General features: G+C 35.0%; 1 protein-coding gene across 3 annotated transcripts in view; it reads right to left on the bottom strand.

Annotated features, from left to right (window-relative positions):
- Positions 1–17,902, bottom strand: part of LOC138704579 (eIF-2-alpha kinase GCN2-like) — a 73,007-nt gene that overhangs the window by 42,591 nt on the left and 12,514 nt on the right. For all 3 annotated transcript variants that reach the window (XR_011333371.1, XR_011333372.1, XM_069832625.1), the window contains exons 5-9: positions 16,675–16,911; positions 16,209–16,342; positions 11,697–12,023; positions 9,604–9,801; positions 3,996–4,131 (exon numbers count right to left, since the gene is read on the bottom strand). Coding sequence is in view for 1 of the 3 variants with exons in the window: in XM_069832625.1 (XP_069688726.1) it covers positions 3,996–4,131; positions 9,604–9,801; positions 11,697–12,023; positions 16,209–16,342; positions 16,675–16,911 (1,032 nt within the window). In the remaining 2 variants the exon portion in view is untranslated. The remainder of the gene's footprint in view (positions 1–3,995; positions 4,132–9,603; positions 9,802–11,696; positions 12,024–16,208; positions 16,343–16,674; positions 16,912–17,902) is intronic.

Below are 17,902 nucleotides of genomic sequence, written 5' to 3'. Positions count from 1 at the left end.
ACCATTTGATAGAGATTTTGAAAGCAAACAACTTTCATAGGAAACGTTTTTATTAATTCCTACTCTGCCAGTCACTTGACCACGCCAAAGTATTAGGAGTCACTGACAGTGTTAGAAGAAGAGTACAGGTGTGTGCTGCTCAGGATGGCAGATAGTTTGAAAATTTATAAAAAACTTAATGGAATTGTCCAGTCTTTCAGTAACATGTCAACATTAATTGTCTTGTTTACATTTTCGTCTTGTAACATTTCTCAATAGCTATTGATAACATTGTCTTTGTGTACGTTTTCCCATTGAAAGACTAGGGATTGATAAAAACATTTCCTATGAAAGTTGTTTGTTTTGAAGAGCTCTATCAAATGGTACCTTATTTTACCCCGACTCTCATTTGAAATTTTAAAGTGATAGGGCACTGACCCTACTTCCTGTTAGAGCTGATTGATGAAATCAAGCTCAAGTGAAAGTTTACATGTAGTTTAGTTATAAATATTTTTGTCTCGAAAATTTTCATGTACTAGTTTCCGATATAAATTACTGTTACGGGTGGTCTGAATCACTCTGTATATTGAAAGTGTCCTTACGCTAGTATATATACTTGATATTGCGAGAATATGTTGTCACTCACTTGTCTAGGCTCATCAACTGAAATTCTATTAGCCTATAGTTCCTATAATGTGTGCGGATTTGTGAGGAATATTTTTTCTTTCAAACTATCCCATAAATGAAAATTACAAACTTGCAAAACAGACAAATGTTTCTGTTTTCTACAAGAATTACAACAAAGTTACCGGTACTGAAGTTAAAACCATACAAGTATAATTACATGTATTATACTTTGTGAAAAGGTGATCTGGTTCAAAGAGTGCAGTATTGTAATTAGTTTCTGAATTCATTGTAAAGTAGTGAAATTGATCTGCAACTCCTTTTCTTCTCATACGAATCTTTGCCATTATATACGACTATTATGTCATCTACGTATCGATGCCAGTACATTAGAATAGCATGGCAATAGAAGACAAATAGAAAACCTACATCAACAACTAAACAAAATACATCCCAAATTAAAGTACGGTATACAATAGAAATAGAACATAACCAAACTATAAACTTCTTGGCCATTATAACCAAAACAAACCACAAACACGAATTTAAGATATACAGGAAACCCACTATAACCACAACACACATACACAATTCATCAAACCATCCCATACCTGTACAACATAAACATGCAGCTTTCACTACAGTGACACACAGATTAATTAATACACTAATGAACAATAAAACTACACTGAAGAACTAAATACAGTAAAATACATAGCACAAGACAACATATATATTTTTAGTTGGTTATTTTACGATGCTTTATCAACATCTTAGGTTATTTAGCATCTGAATGAGATGAAGGTGATAATGCCGGTGAAATGAGTCCGGGGTCCAGCACCGAAAGTTACCCAGCATTTGCTCATATTGGGTTGAGGGAAAACCCCGGAAAAAACCTCAACCAGATAACTTGTCCCGACCGGGATTCGAACCCGGGCCACCTGGTTTCGCGGCTAGACGCGCTAACTGTTACTCCACAGGTGTGGACGACAACAGATATAACCCTATCATAATAGACAATTAATAAAAAAGACAAAACAAAAAAATAACAAGCCAATACAAACAATACACGAGAATAAATACATAACATTAACATATCGCAATACCAATACATACAAAATTGCAACTTCATTCAGTTAACTAAAATACAAGATAGGATATAAAACAAATAATTCATTACAGAAATATCTAAATAATCAATCAAACAAGCAAATAAAAATAATTCAACCGGGGTTTGCAAATTAAAATGCAATAGCTGTTCAGATTTTTACATAGGACAGACAGGAAGATCATTTCAAATAAGATCAATGAACATATTACAGCTATAACTAAACCATACATCACATCAAATTACGCAAAACATATTGCTAACAACAATCACGACTACAATAACATAGAAACAGATATAGAAATACTACACATCACACCAAAAAGTTCACATATTAGAACAATATGGTCTGTATAGGCCAGTTTCTATCTGATGCTTTTCCAATTCACTGCGGGCTAAAGCAGGGAGGTGCACTATCACCTTTACTTTTTAACTTCGCTCTAGGATATGCCATTAGGAAAGTACAGGATAACACAGAGGGTTTGGAATTGAATGGGTTACATCAGCTTCTTGTCTATGAGGATGACGTGAATATGTTAGGAGAAAATCCACAAACGATTAGGTAAAACACGGAAATTCTACTTGAAGCAAGTAAAGAAATAGGGTTGGAAATAAATCCCGAAAAGACTAAGTATATGATTATGTCTCGTGATCAGAATATTGTACAAAATGGAACTATAAAAGTTGGAGATTTATACTTCGAAGAGGTGGAAAAATTCAAATATCTTGGAGCAACAGTAACAAATATAAATGACACTTGGGAGGAAATTAAACGGAGAATAAATATGGGAAATGCCTGTTATTATTCAGTTGAGAAGCTTTTGTCATCTAGTCTGCTGTCAAAAAATCTGAAGTTAGAATTTATAAAACAGTTATATTACCAGTTGTTCTGTACGGTTGTGAAACTTGGACTCTCACTTTCAGAGAAGAACAGAGATTGAGGGTGTTTGAGAATAAGGTTCTTAGGAAAATATTTGGGGCTAAAAGGGATGAAATTACAGGAGAATGGAGAAAGTTACACAACGCAGGGCTGCAAGAATTGTATCCTTCACCTGACATAATTAGGAACATTAAATCCAGACGTTTGAGATGGGCAGGGCATGTAGCACGTATGGGCGAATCCAGAAATGCATATAGAGTGTTAGTTGGGAGGCCAGAGGGGAAAAGACCTTTGGGGAGGCCGAGACGTAGATGGGAAGATAATATTAAAATGGATTTGAGGGAGGTGGGATATGACGATAGAGACTGGATTAATCTTGGTCAGGATAGGGACCAATGGCGGGCTTATGTGAGGCCGGCAATGAACCTCCAGGTTCCTTAAAAGCCAGTAAGTAAGTACTAGAACAATACGAAATATACAAGCACACAATAACATATCCACAGCATATACTTAATACAGAATTACAATTCAATACACATACATTATTCGATATCATAATACACGACACACAAACAACCAACCCCACCATAAGAGCAGCACATCCCCACCCCCACCAAAGACGAAAGCAAATGCTGGAAATCAACACCAGCTGGAGCAGTAGTAATTCAAAGGACATTGAAGATGACACCACAATGGTGTTGAAACAGGCCCATCTGTCATATGGTATCGGTACAGTACATTACTTTTTTTAAATTGTAAGACTTTTAACGTTTTTAACTACAGAAAGTTTTAATGAAGTGTTAAAGTGAACATAAAAAACAATGAAGAATTTCAGTTGATGATCTTAGACGAGTGACAAAACATTATCGCAATATCAAGCTTCTGCCATTGTCGGCAGCATTTTACCGGCTGATGCTCGACCTGTTGCCAAGGAGCCAGATCCTGTGCTACAGCAATCTTACATATTAAGGACCCTGTATATAACTTAACAGAAACTTGTGGCACCACCACAGGTTCTTGCATGCTTTTTGAAAAAGGCGATTTCCAGCAATCTAGATGGCTGTATCTTTATTTCGCTTGTGTGCACATGGATAATACTGCTATGTTGCGGTGATAACTTCAGGTGCCTCATTAAAAAATGTAGGTCGCTAAGTACTTCAATTTGTAACTTATTTACTCATTCGTATTTTCATTTTTCTTTTTCTTCAAAAGTATCCTTGTTTTAAAATTGCCGGTTATTTGGATGTCAGATATAAGGATTGCACTGTACCGGTACTAATTTCTATAGACTGTTGTCAGAAATGAAAATAATCATTTATCAGCAAATACTTAAAAATACGTTTTGTAACTAAAGTCAAATCCCAAGAGCACTGCTGAATAGTACAGAACTAATTCTTCCATTACCTTATCATAATAGCGGATCCTGAGTTCTGGAGCATCGTAGAGATACGTTCCCACATAACTAGATAAAGAATTACCTTCTTCCATATTTCTGTCAACATTCCTCACAATATTTAGTTGGGGGGAGGAAAATGGAACACTGAAAAGTAAGAAAGAAACAATTTATATATCTAACATTTGTACCTAATTAAGTCAATTTATATCACAAACAATTAATGACAAAAAGAGAGACATATAGAAAAGAAAGACATGAAAACGGAATGCAGAAGCTACAAGAAGATAAAGGGAAAGATACAATATGAGGACGAGATGGGGAGGGGGAAATAAGAGGAAATATTTATCACATTAACAAAATAAAAGCATTAAAAAAATAAGTACAATAAAGACATCATTTTCTTGGAAACAATTTGTTTTCAATATTTAAATTCATCATCATCTATGGCACTACAATTCATCTCTGAATCTGGACCTCCTCAAGAACTCTCCTTCACCTGTCCCGATCTGACCCAATCGTTCTCCAGTTCCTCATTCTTAATGATACAGCATCCCCATTCATTCCATCTATCCACCGCAATCTTGGCCTTCCTCTCCCCCTCCGGCCACCCATTTGTAGTGTCATTATTTTCCTTGGAATTTCTTCATCCTTCATTCTCAATAGATGTCCTGCCCACCTCAATCTGGGTATCTTGATGTATTTACTGATATCAGAATTCTTAAAGAGTGTATACAGCTCTTGGTTGTACTTCTTCCTCCATATGCCATTCTCACATATTGGTCCATAAATCTTTCTTAGTTAATATCTTTCTCTCAAAATAGAGGAGGTCATACTCATTTGTTTTGCTAATAGTCCATGTTTCAGATGCGCATGTGAGAAATGGCCTTATCAGAGTTTCATAGATACTGTAACTTTAATACAAAACAATAATGTAATTTTATTGTTTCAACAATAATCACTTTCTATAATTTACTTTAACGCTCCCGTCAACAATGGGATTTCCACTCCACACAGCAACTCAGTATTCGTTATTGCACTCCACAGACGACAATGACAATTCACTTGGATTATTGAAAACAACAATGTACTGCTAATCTCAACTAATGTTCACAAAGCACTATTTACAAATCAGAACTATCAGTTCTCAGTTCGTTTGCCTTGGCTAGTTCTTCTAGCTCGGTCACTCAAGTTCACAGTATCTCGAACCCAAGACCTTCAGAAACAGTCCACTGAACTTCGAACTCAGGTCCTCTAACTGCGTTGCTTCCGCCGGGTCCCCCGCACAGTGGAGGACACATACTAAAGTCGAACTCTGGTCTCGAAGCTGGCTTCATTGCTACACACTGCTGGCTGTTCAAAAGCTAGCAACGACTGACTAACTAACTGCTCAGCTCACTTGCGTCTCCTCTTTATAACCAAACCATAGTTTCCAGAGAGTACGATTTCGCGATCAATCTACAGATGCCGAGAAGATGGCACCTCTCGTCTTCTCTGGATTTCCTCCCTCAGTCGCAGGCGCATTACTTCCCCCTCTCTGCCGCAGAACAGCGTGTCGCCTCCTCGCGTCCCCCTCTCCTCTGCTGGACGCGCACGAAGTTCCCCAAAGCGCCGAGATTATTCGGCCTGCCGTCACAATATGTATCTTTATAAGATCTCGGTAGAACATGGCTTTTCATGTGTTGTAGCAATCCAAAGTAGTATTTGTTAGCCGCTGTTATATGCTGTTTTATTTCCTGTGTGATATCATTACTCATCTGTACCATGGACCCAGGTAAGTAAAGGACTCCACTTTTTCAAAGACATAACTCCCTATGTGTATTTCAGGTGTATTAGCGTATCTTTTGTCTGAGGTCATATATTTTGTCTTTTTTTTTTTTCATTAACAGTTAAACCCATTCTTTTTGCACTACTGGCCAGAGCAAGACAGGCACCCGCCATTGCAGTATATGATCTGCCAGTAATATCCATATCATGAACAAATGCTAACAATTGGACAGACTTTGTAGCAATAGTTTTTTCTCTTTGTATGCCTGAATCTCTTACGACTTTCTCCAGTGCGATGTTAAAGAGGAGATAAGATAAGCCATCCCCCTGTCGCAATCCAATATTACCGGTACTTTCAAATTCGTGACTAATGTTCTTCTGAATTTTTACACTACGATGTACCTTTCCCATGGTCATTCTTACTAACAGCATTAACTTTAATGGTATGTTGAGTTCCAGCATTGCCACGCAAAGTTATTCTCTCTTGTTACTATCATAAGCGGCTTTAATATCCACAAATAGATGATGAGTGTTTATGTAGAACTTATTGACTTTCTCGAGGACCTGCCTCAAGGTAAATATCTGGTCTATAGTTGACATTCCCCCTCTAAAACCTTTTTGATAGGGTCAATTTCCTTTTCTACATAAGGTAACAATTTATTGTAGATTCTTGAAAGTATTTTATATGCGATATTTAGCAGCATGATTCCACGATAATTTGTACATTGTAGGGAGTCTTCTTTTTTTAATATAGGGCAAATTAGCTCTTTTTTCCATTCTACAGGGATCATTTCCTCTTCCCAAATCAAGTTAATTAATTCATGTAGCTTCATCTGTAATTCGTCCCCTCCATGTTTAAATAATTCTGCTTGTAAGCCATCGCAACCTGGTGACTTATTATTTTTCAATTTCTCTATTGCTAAAGATATGTCAATATTGATTAATTTTAAGAAATACTATACAACACATTATACTCCTGCTGCTCTTACCAAGAAGTGGAAATAAACAAAAATACATGGTAGCTAATACATTCCTCTGCAAGGTGCTGCTTTCTATTGATCTTTATATTCAGGTGCTATTAACGTAAGCTGTGCTCACTTGTCAGTATAGGCCATTCCTTTACATAATATACAGGGTGTTTCAGAATTCAACCGAAGAGATTTATCTAGTTAAGAGGGGTTGTAAACAAGCAATTACATATAAGGAACCTAGGGTCTCCGACGAAAAATATCAGAGTTATCAGTTTTTAAAGTTGTTCATATGTGACACTCATAAACCAGTATTAAAATGAAATAGAGGTATGGAATGTTATGCGATGGTTTCCGACCTTAATAGGGATTGCATGAAGCCCAATTGTTAAAAACTAATCCACCACATTTTCAAAATTTAGCCTTCATAGAATCTATAAAATTGCTGGCAAATAATTAGACAGCACACCACTGCATTGTTGTTGTTTTCTAATGCCAGGCATTTGACAATAAAGTCATTTGACCTCTTACACTCCAATATTTTTCAAAGATATTATCATGGCCAGCCAATGAAACACAGATTTTGAGGTGTTTCGAATCCATTTCTTGGTTTGAGTTGCACAATGAGCAGTTAGGGGACTGATATATTCCAATTCTATGCAGGTGTTTGGCCAAACAATCATGGCCTGTTGCCAATCTAAATGCAGCTACAGACGATTTTCGTGGTAAATCGGGAATTAACTGTGGATTTTAATGCAGAGAGTTCCATTTTTTCCCTTGAGATTGTGTTATCAAATTTTGTTTGTTGAAGTCTAAGTATGTAGATTTAATAAATCTTTTCACAGAGTAATACGTAGATTTAGTAACAGGTCTGTAAGTAGCAGTGCTGCCCTTCTTTGCTAAAGCATCCGCATTCTCATTTCCCAGGATTCCACAATGGGATGGGATGGGATGGTATCCATTGGAATACAATTCTTTTATTGAGTGATATTAATTGAGAGAGCATTTTAGTTATTTCTGCTGTTTGAGATGAAGGTGTGTGTTTAGAGACTATTGATAGAATAGCTGCTTTGGAGTCTGACAATATAACTGCATTCTTAAATTTATTGATGTGGCATAGAAGATTCCTGAGACTTTCACTTATTGCAACGATTTCTCCATCAAAACTTGTTGTTCCATGTCCAAGAGATCTATAAAGTGAGAAGAGACAGCACGTAACACCTGCACCGGCACCTTGTTCTCTGGAGATCAAGGATCCATCGGTGTATAAATGATGCCAATTTTGTGGAGGGTATCTAATATTAATTGTCTCTAAAGACAATTGTTTCAGTATTTCAGTGTTTACTTCTGATTTCAGTATTTCTTCTGTTAAATTTAGATTATATTCTATATTTAATAGAGTTAAAGGGTTTGATTTAATATGTAAGTTTTCTTTTAAATTCGGGATATTGATTTTCTGCTTTAATTCTTGAACAATGGATATAAAACTTTTTTTGAGTTTTCAATCTACATAGAGGACTGTATGAATGCCAATTGTTTCCTGGTAATCTGATAAATTTTTCATATTGAATCAGTGCTTTTTCTTCTGTGCATTGTTTGTTTCACCCTCATTTGTTTCCTGTTATTGTACCTATTTTAGAATGGAATTATTGTCATGAGGCTCTGGTGGAACGGACAACGTATCAGGCATAAACCAAAAAGTAGTATTAGAGTCTGACTGTAGTAGTTTTTCTTTAATCCCAATACTTCTTATTTTATTGACGAGATATCTGAATAAAATTCTTTCTTTTCTGACTCACCGAAATACGTATTGTAGTATTTATACTTTGGGCAAAAATATACTGTATAGTACTAGCCACTGGTTCATTACAATTCACTTGAGATCAAATTAGTCGTATTGGACTCCTATGGAGCTCAGTTAGATATTTGTTAGATGTTTCGTTGCCAATCTGAGACGAGTGCATGGCCATTTTGTGTTCTGTATTATTATTTTAAAGCATTTTTGTCCCATTTTAATGTTTAAGTTGTATGAAATTCGTTGTACGTATTTCTAATGGTTTAAGCCAGAATAATTAATAAACTTCAGAAGAAGGACTTGATTTGTTGCAGAAAAATATTGTACTTAAGGTGGAAGTCTTTACTTTGAACAATTCCTGTAACTTGTTTTTCAACTTACGGTGAGTAGTGAAAGAATAATTTGTTTTCTTTATTACAGTATATATACATACTGGTAGTGGACAGGGGCGTATTTTGCGGGCTACCAGGGCTACCGGCGGTAGCCCAAGGAAATTACAAAAGAAAAAGTTTATAATATAACATAATGTAATAATTTTGTATTATTAGTTTTACCATAGTAATTAAAATTAAAGTAATTGTTAGATATATTTTGTGTAATAATAGGGTCAGCCGTAGCCCAAACCCTTTAACCAGTATACACCACTGGTACTGGACTGTACTTTACAATAATTCCTGAATATTGCTTACTTCCTCTGCTAAGGAAGACATAAAGGAAAATTTCTTTCTTTTCTCATTTATCCATTTTGTTAAGATATTTTCAATTAAATAAAATATTGGTATGCACAATATTTGTGTACTGGTATACTACCGGTACAAGTTAATTGATGAATGTACTGTGATTTGTCCAGACTAATGAAAATGCATTTCTGAAACTACATTCCTTCTTCATCCTTCTGAAAGGTGGCATTAGGTGCACTTGATTTTAAAAGTGGTTTGAAATGATTCAATATTATATTTCCCATTTTGTAACTAATTTATCGAGTTCGGTTCTATAAGAATCATCCTGTATTTAATAGCTGCTTACACTAAATAGAATATGTCTTTCTTCACCTTAAAATATTTAAGAACTATACAAATGAGTGCTTACCTTGATACGCTGACATGTCTAGCAAATCCAAAATCACCAATCTTCACACGATCATTAGAATCTAATAAAATGTTCATTGGTTTCAAGTCTCTATGAACATAGTCCTGCTCATGGATGTATACCAAACCTGCAATCATCTCTCTAAACAATCTCCACACTCGTTTTTCATTTTCATACAATCCATTGTCTATTGCAACCCTGTAAAGATTAATTCTAAATTAGCCTACCGGTACTACTTCATTATCTTTCTTGGCATAACACAGTACTTGGATTTTATTTTCACTTTTTTTTTCTAATACAATGTATGAAGCTCCACTCTGTCATAGCTCCAACACAAACAAATGCATACTAAATAATATTAGTAGAAAAATTATGAAAATGCTAAAAAATGTGAAGTCCACATGAGAATTTGAAGGACATATTTATTTCCACTATTCAGATAAGTTGATCAATATATAAAAGAATTTATCATTTAATTATATCAGTCAACAACTTAACAAATTATGAAATGAAGGTTAATAACCTATCATCTCATTAGTACTGGTACCGGGTACATATTAGTTTCCACAAATATTTTCGACCTTTCAGCAGGTCATCTTCAGGTGGTAAACGATATAGAATATATAATTATGTGAACACAAAGTAATATACTGAAATGGCAATTATGTGAAAGCTATGTACATAATTGGTGTATTATTATAAGACATAGTATAGTACATTTAACATTGCATATAAGATGAAAGAGTAATGGAACGGAGAAAAATTCTCTCCGGCGCCGGGATTTGAACCCGGGTTTTCAGCTCTACGTGCTGATGCTTTATCCACTAAGCCACACCGGATACAACACCGACGTCGGAAAGAATTGTCTCTGATTGAGTTCCAACTCTTGGGTTCCCTCTAGTGGCCACCCTCTGCACTACGTCATAGATGTCTATGAACATAGGACCGAAGTCCACACATGTGCTGAGGTGCACTCGTTATGAGTGACTAGTTGGCCGGGATCCGACGGAATAGGCGCCGTCTTAAATCACTTCGTGATTTACGCATATCATATATTATTTATATATATATATATATATATATATATATATATATATATATATATTATTTCAATGTACCGAAGTACATATGATATTTCCATGCAGATAATTCTTTCCGACGTCGGGGTTGTATCCGGTGTGGCTTAGTGGATAAAGCATCAGCACGTAGAGCTGAAAACCCGGGTTCAAATCCCGGCGCCGGAGAGAATTTTTCTCCGTTCCATTACTCTTTCATCGTATGATGACGCAGAATATCTGCATGGAAATATCATACGCACTTCGGTACATTGAAAAAATGAAATAATATATTGCATATAAGGTTATTAAATTGGATATTGGATATTATTTTTTACCATTAATTATATAAAAATTAAGACATTGGATAGAATTAATTGTTAAAATAAATTAAATATACTTTGGTACTATATAGTGGTGTATGTGATGTCGATGTGGTGATATAAACACTATTAACTCGTGTATTCATGAGGTTAAAAACGTTGGGTAAAATCTTTTGAAAGAAGTAAAACATGTTGCTATACAATGTTCTAGAGTTATAACATATGTCGATGTCGATGTGGTGATATAAACACAATTAACTCGTGTATTCATGAGGTTAAAAACGTTGGGTAAAATCTTTTGAAAGAAGTAAAACATGTTGCTATACAATATGCTAGAGTTATAACATATTTTGTACCTACATATGATGGGTTTTGAATTTTCATTACAATATATGCGTTTGCTTGCTGCGATGAGAAATGAGGGGCATCTGAAGTTAATAAAATGTTAATCTCTTCAACAACTTGAATCTTAAACAATAGCCTATTGTCATTTTTTTCATATAGGCCTATTATATTTTTGTATAATTCTTTATTTGCTCCACATCTCAAAGTTACAATGCTGATGGAAGATCTATGGAATACAATAAATGAAATAAATTAAATACACGCAACTTGTGGACATTGTATTCAGTTGCTATCAAAATTGTCTGATGACAGAAATGGTTGCTTAACAGAGGTGGTCATTAAGACAAGTTTGGTGTATTTAAATAATCACCTTAAATTGCTTTCGCAGAATTCCATTAGAATACATATCCATTGAATTTGTTCACAATCACTATCGTCAGAATCCTTGTCACCTGCACCATCTTTGCTGCACTGATCTAGTTCAGAATGAGTTTGTTTTGAAATAGAATTCTTGCCATCTGTAACAACTTCGCTGCATTGATCTGACTGGGAATTAGTTTGTTTCGAATCTGTATCACTAGAATTCATACCGCCTATACCAACCATGCTGAACAGGTCTGGTAGGCAGCTTGCTTCATCTGACAATGGTATTCCATCATTCTCAAATACAATCCTATATGAAGAGTCTGACTCGGACCTGAAAAAATAAAAAATAAATATTTTACATGAAATATCATTGCAAAGACAAGGTTTACATTTATCACAAATATATAATAATAATAATAATAATAATAATAATAATAATAATAATAATAATATTTATTTATTTATTCTGGCGAAGTCAAGGCATTAGGCCTTCTCTTCTACTTAGCCAGATACAAAAGAAGATTATACAATTTGCAGTAATACAAGTTAATGATTACAGACTAATATTTAAAGAACACTCAAAAATTGATATAGTCATACAAGCACAAGTTGAGTAAAATAATGTAAACATACTAAATAATACGTAATTACAAAATAATATAAGGCTTAGAAGTTACACTCAATGAATATGCAAGCGGTAAGTGAACTAATATTACAGATTACAAGAATTACAAATTCAAACGTAAATTATAATACAACACTGAGGAGAATTACATATACACAAATAAACACAAAGGACAATAAATTAAACGTGAATGAGAAAGAAAGAAAACATTTTCAGAAGAATGAGTAAAATAACAATTTGTAGGATTACAACGAAGATTTATAATTTCAATGATAAAAGTGCATACAACAATCATAATAAGATAAAGGAAAAGGAAAATTAAATCTGAGGCTAGGAGTTATGTGACTTATACTGGTCACGTGTTTGAATAATTTACTTTTAAATTGCAATATTGTTCGGCAGTTCCTGAGGGAGCTGGGTAGGGAGTTCCAGAAACGAATTGCTGATGCTGTGAAAGAGGAAGAATAGTGAGCTGCTTCATGGCAAGGCATAGATAATAAAGGGTCATTTTTAGAACGAGAACCCAGGCTATGTTGAGCTTTTATGAACAAACATTTCAGAAAGCTCTGGTTGTGTCATTAAAATTTAAGCTTTCATTTCAAGATACGTACAGAAGCATAACATCAAATACACTGTGATCTTTTAGTTCCTCCACAGTACAGCAGGTTGGTTGTTGCTAGCTTCTTTTAGATTCTGTCAAGTGAAAGAAGACTTGAAGATTTTGCATGCAAAACAATTATTTCAGTTCTGCTGGACGACCAAAGCACATTTGCTCAAGAGATACCTGAATAAGGGTTGAAGGGAGAGGGAAGACAGTATGCTTGTCAATCAGTCAATCTCATGTCAGAGTGAAACGGAAATTAACTTTTTTTTTTAATAACACAAAATAATAATAATTGCATCTGTAGTTATCTTATACAGGGACATCATTTTATTTTTACTTCAATTTTTATTGTACCTGAGTTTTTGAATGTACTTCACTCCCAACCCTTCTACTAATGAAGTTCAACCATCCTCCACACAGATCCAAGACCGCATATAGTCATAGTAGCCTTACGGTCATAGTAAACAGTATGTTCCAAAAATATGTTCGTGTTTTCCAGTGACGAAAGAGCGTTCAATATTGCATCATTTTCCATTTGCCTACATCGCATCCTGGTTTCCCCTACCTGCTTCTATTCGCCTCTCTGTAAATGCTAGTGGCTGGGCTGTCTTAGCTCTTTTCTGAGAACATTAATTTCTGTTAGGAATTGGACCTCTACGTAATATTATACCCATACAATTATTTAAAATAACTTAAATAAAAGGGCCTCGTTAAGTAATTAAATGTCATGTGATTTCCTTCCTTTCTACGACGCTGCGACGTAACCACTTGGACGGACAGTAGATAGCATGTCCGAGTAATTTTACCTTTTCGGATCGGGCAGCAGTGAAGATTGAATTTACAGTACGTAAGGTCTCTTTCATAGAGTAGGTATAGAATTTTTCAACATGAGTCACTTATACGAAGTACGAACCTGGTAATTGGAATTACGTACAATAGTCTATAGTGCGATAATATGCACATTAGAACTGAAGCCACCATTTTCAAAAATGTGTTTAAATATCCATATTATGTTTATTTTAAATTTAACTTCATTCTCTATAGTGTATGCTAATGTGCTGTAGACAGTATAATATACACTGCATAATAAATACGTCCGCATGGAAAGCTCAGTTCGTGAGTAAAAACACTCATTGGTAATGCTGTACTGTATTTTGATTAAACAAAAACCTAATGAAAATTATCAAATTCAAAATCGCGATATTTCCTAGTTTACGTAAATGAACTACTTTTCTTCCCTCCTATACCTAGTAAAGTGATTTGTTTGTATATTACGCCAGTATCATCGAACTCCAGAAGGGGGTAGCAACGGTGTTTCCGGTTCATAATCGGTGATCCAAAGGTATAGCAAGTTAATATTAGAAAAGTTAGTAAAAATAAAATGATGTCCCTGTACATCCTATGACATTACATCCAAAAGTAAATGTCTCCAGTTGCAGTAATTTCTATCATAATTCGATGCTATCCTCATATTGTGCCTCACTGTCTTTTTTATTGATTGAGATGGCTGGGACATGTACAAAGAATGAGCCAGGATAGAATGGTGAAGAAGATTTTAGAAAGAAAGATGGGAGGCAGTAGAAAGAGAGGAAGACCCAGGCTTAAATGGAGTGATGATGTGGAAAATGATTGAGACAGCTGAGAGTAAGAAGGTGGAGAAACAAGGCTTTGGATCGAGATATATGGGCATCAATCACAAAGGAAGCCGAGGCTAAACTTAAAGGGCCGTAGAGCTACAGGATGATGATAATGTCTTTTTAATTGGTTATTTTACTATGCTTTAGCAATTGTCATAGTTATCTAGCGTCTGAATGAGATGCCAGTTACCCAGAATTTGCTCTTAATGGGTTGACGGAAAATCACGGAAAAAATCTCAACCAGGTAATTTGTTCTAACCAGGATTTGAACCCTGTGATGGTGATTTAGTGTCTAATAAGGAGAGGACACGCTCTGTATATCACCGAATGGAATAAGATTGTGTGAGATGAAACTACAAGAAGTACTGTTTAAAGTCATACCTGGTATGGGTGGCCAATGACCCCTTGTTTTGGAAATATTGGCTATTGTTTGTGACATACTTCCGTTAGGTGCTCAATAGGGAAGCATTAGACTATGTAACAGCATAGCCCATATGGTTGGATGCTGAGTTGTTATCCAGGCAACCTGAGTTCGAATCTTAACTGGTCCTATATTTTTTTCTTTTAATAATGATTAATATTGTGATCACAGTTATCTATTTACATACCTATATCATATTTCTCAATGTATTGAATGCTCCATCATGTTTTAAACAAATCACTAATTAACTAACATTGTATTGTAAAGGATAAACAATGAAATACTGCTCACGTAGGAAGGTAAGTTGTGTCACTGGTGTCTGTTGTATTTCTGTAGCAGCTATTCCATTTCATTTTGTACTCGATTCATTATGATGTCATAAAAACACACAAAACATACATATTTCCTGCACCATGCACAGCAAATGAAAGAAGGTTGTCCACAGTCACACACATTTTTCCGCACTTCTGCTGTGAAACAGATATCCTTCGCATTTACAAACATTTCCCATTCGTTTATCAATTTTGATACATACCACGCATATTTCAACATAGCTTTGAATATAGGAACTGACAACTGCAAGTGAATTAAAATTAAAATAATAATAATAATAATAATAATAATAATAATAATAATAATAATAATAATAATAGTAATAATAATAATAATAATAATAATAATAATAATAATATCAAACTTTAAAAAATGAGAAGGCATTAGGATTCGAACTCGGGTTACCTGGATAACAACTCAGCATCCAACCACATGAGCTACGCTGTTACACAGTCTAATGTTTCCTTATTAGGTACCTAAGGGAAGTATGTCATAAACAATAGCCAATATTTCCAAAACGAGGGGTCATTGGCCATCCATACCAGGTATGACTTTAAACAGTGTGTCTTGTACTTTCATGTCACAAAATCTGATTTAATTCGGTGATATACAGAGCGTGTCCTCTCCTTGTAAGTGAAATGAAGGTGATAATGCCAGCGAAATGAGACCAGGGTCCGGCACTGAAAGTTACCCAGCATTTGCTATTAATGGGTTTTCCCTCAACCAGGTAACTTGTCCCAACCAGGATTCGAACCCGGGCCCACTCGTTTCACGGTCAAATAGGCTATGCTGTTACTCAACAGTGGTGGAATCTCGGACTTTTGTGCAGTCTTGCCTCTTCCCTCTCAATATTTCAAAGAAGTTGGTACCTATAATATAATATACTTCATACATACGAGGAATCAGTTCCTTCATCCTCATCTGATGAGTCATCGATGTCATAGTCTTCATCATAGTATTCTGATTCATCAAATTCAGGTTCCAAAATTTCATTCTTTTGCCTCTTGCTGACGCCATCAGTAACAAGTAGCTGCACAATAAGAGTACAAAATGGATTTCTTTAACAATAACACTTTTTCATTATACATATTCCAGAAGTAGGCTTAAACCACAAAAATCTTTCTATGAACTGTGATACAAGTTATAACAGTGTAATTAGTGAAAAAGTTGTACAGAAAAAACATAACAGAACATATGTTTTGTTTTGTTATCAGAAAATCAATAATTATTAAGTAGGTACTGGTAGGCCTAAATTATTAATAAAATGAAAATTCATCATTTTCGTAATTTACCAACAAGTCAACAGAACATAAACTAATATTATGTCAAATATGTACACATTGTACACTACATTTTACTCACTTCATCATCAGTGAAGCCGCTGGCAGCTGGGGATGGAGAAATATTAATTCCAAATTCAGATGCAAAGCTAGTGATGTCCTTCTCCAGCCAGGAACCGAAATAACGTACCACATGATCATGCTTCAATCTAGCCAAAACTTCAGCTTCACGTTTATACTTATCCATCAGTTTTTTATCCTTAGTATTCAACTTCACAAGTTTTATAGCATATTCGTTGCTTTCGAACTTATTTCGTACCTATTAAAAGAAGTGACTAATTAATTATCACTTTCACTTCAATGTGCATCAATATCTGAATTAGGTGCAGCAGCATCAGTTGTAGCAGCAGTAGTAGAAGGTGGTGCTGGTAGCAACAGTAGTGGTAGTAGCTGTAGTAGTAATAACTGTGGTGATGGTAGTAGTAGTAGTAGTAGTAGTAGTAGGTAATGGTGGTAGTAACAGCAGGTGGTGGTAGTAGCTGTAGTAATAGTAGTAGTAGTAGTAGTAGTAGTAGTAGTAGGTAATGGTGGTAGTAACAGCAGGTGGTGGTAGTAGCTGTAGTAATAGTAGTAGTAGTAGTAGTAGTAGTAGTAGTAGGAGGTAATGGTGGTAGTAACAGCAGGTGGTGGTAGTAGCTGTAGTAATAGTAGTAGTAGTAGTAGTAGTAGTGGTAGTGGTAGTGGTAGTAGCTGTAGTAATAGTAGGTAGTGGTACTAAATGTAGTAGTAGTAGTAGTAGTAGTAGTAGTAGTAGTAGTAGTGGTAGTGGTAGTGGTAGTAGCTGTAGTAATAGTAGGTAGTGGTACTAAATGTAGTAGTAGTAGTAGTAGTAGTAGTAGTAGTAGTAGTAGTAGGTGGTGGTAGTAGCTGTAGTAGTAATAGTAGTAGTAGGTGGTGGTAGTAGTAATAGAAGTAGATGGTGGTAATAGCTGTAGTAGTAGATGGTGGTGGTAGTAGCTGTAGTAGTAACTGGTAGTAGTGGTGTAGTAGTAATGGTGATAGTAATAGTAATATTTATTTAATGTTTTGTAAACGGAAAATGTATTATATTATATCTTGTTATTTATTGTGTCTTTGGTAGTTTTACTATTCTTTGGAAAACTTAAGACTGTTAAAATTAAATTCATACTAGAAATCAATTAAATTCATACTAGAAATCTTATTTGTGTGTGTATGTGTGTGTATTTTTTGCGTTTGTATTTTGTGTTTGTATCTAATGACGAACCTATAATCTGTAATAAATTGTACAG

The sequence above is a fragment of the Periplaneta americana genome, chromosome 8, assembly GCF_040183065.1.
Source record: "Periplaneta americana isolate PAMFEO1 chromosome 8, P.americana_PAMFEO1_priV1, whole genome shotgun sequence".
Lineage (NCBI taxonomy): Eukaryota > Metazoa > Arthropoda > Insecta > Blattodea > Blattidae > Periplaneta > Periplaneta americana.
The sequence above is the reverse complement of the archived record's forward strand: the minus strand, read 5'-3'. Positions and strand labels throughout refer to the sequence as shown.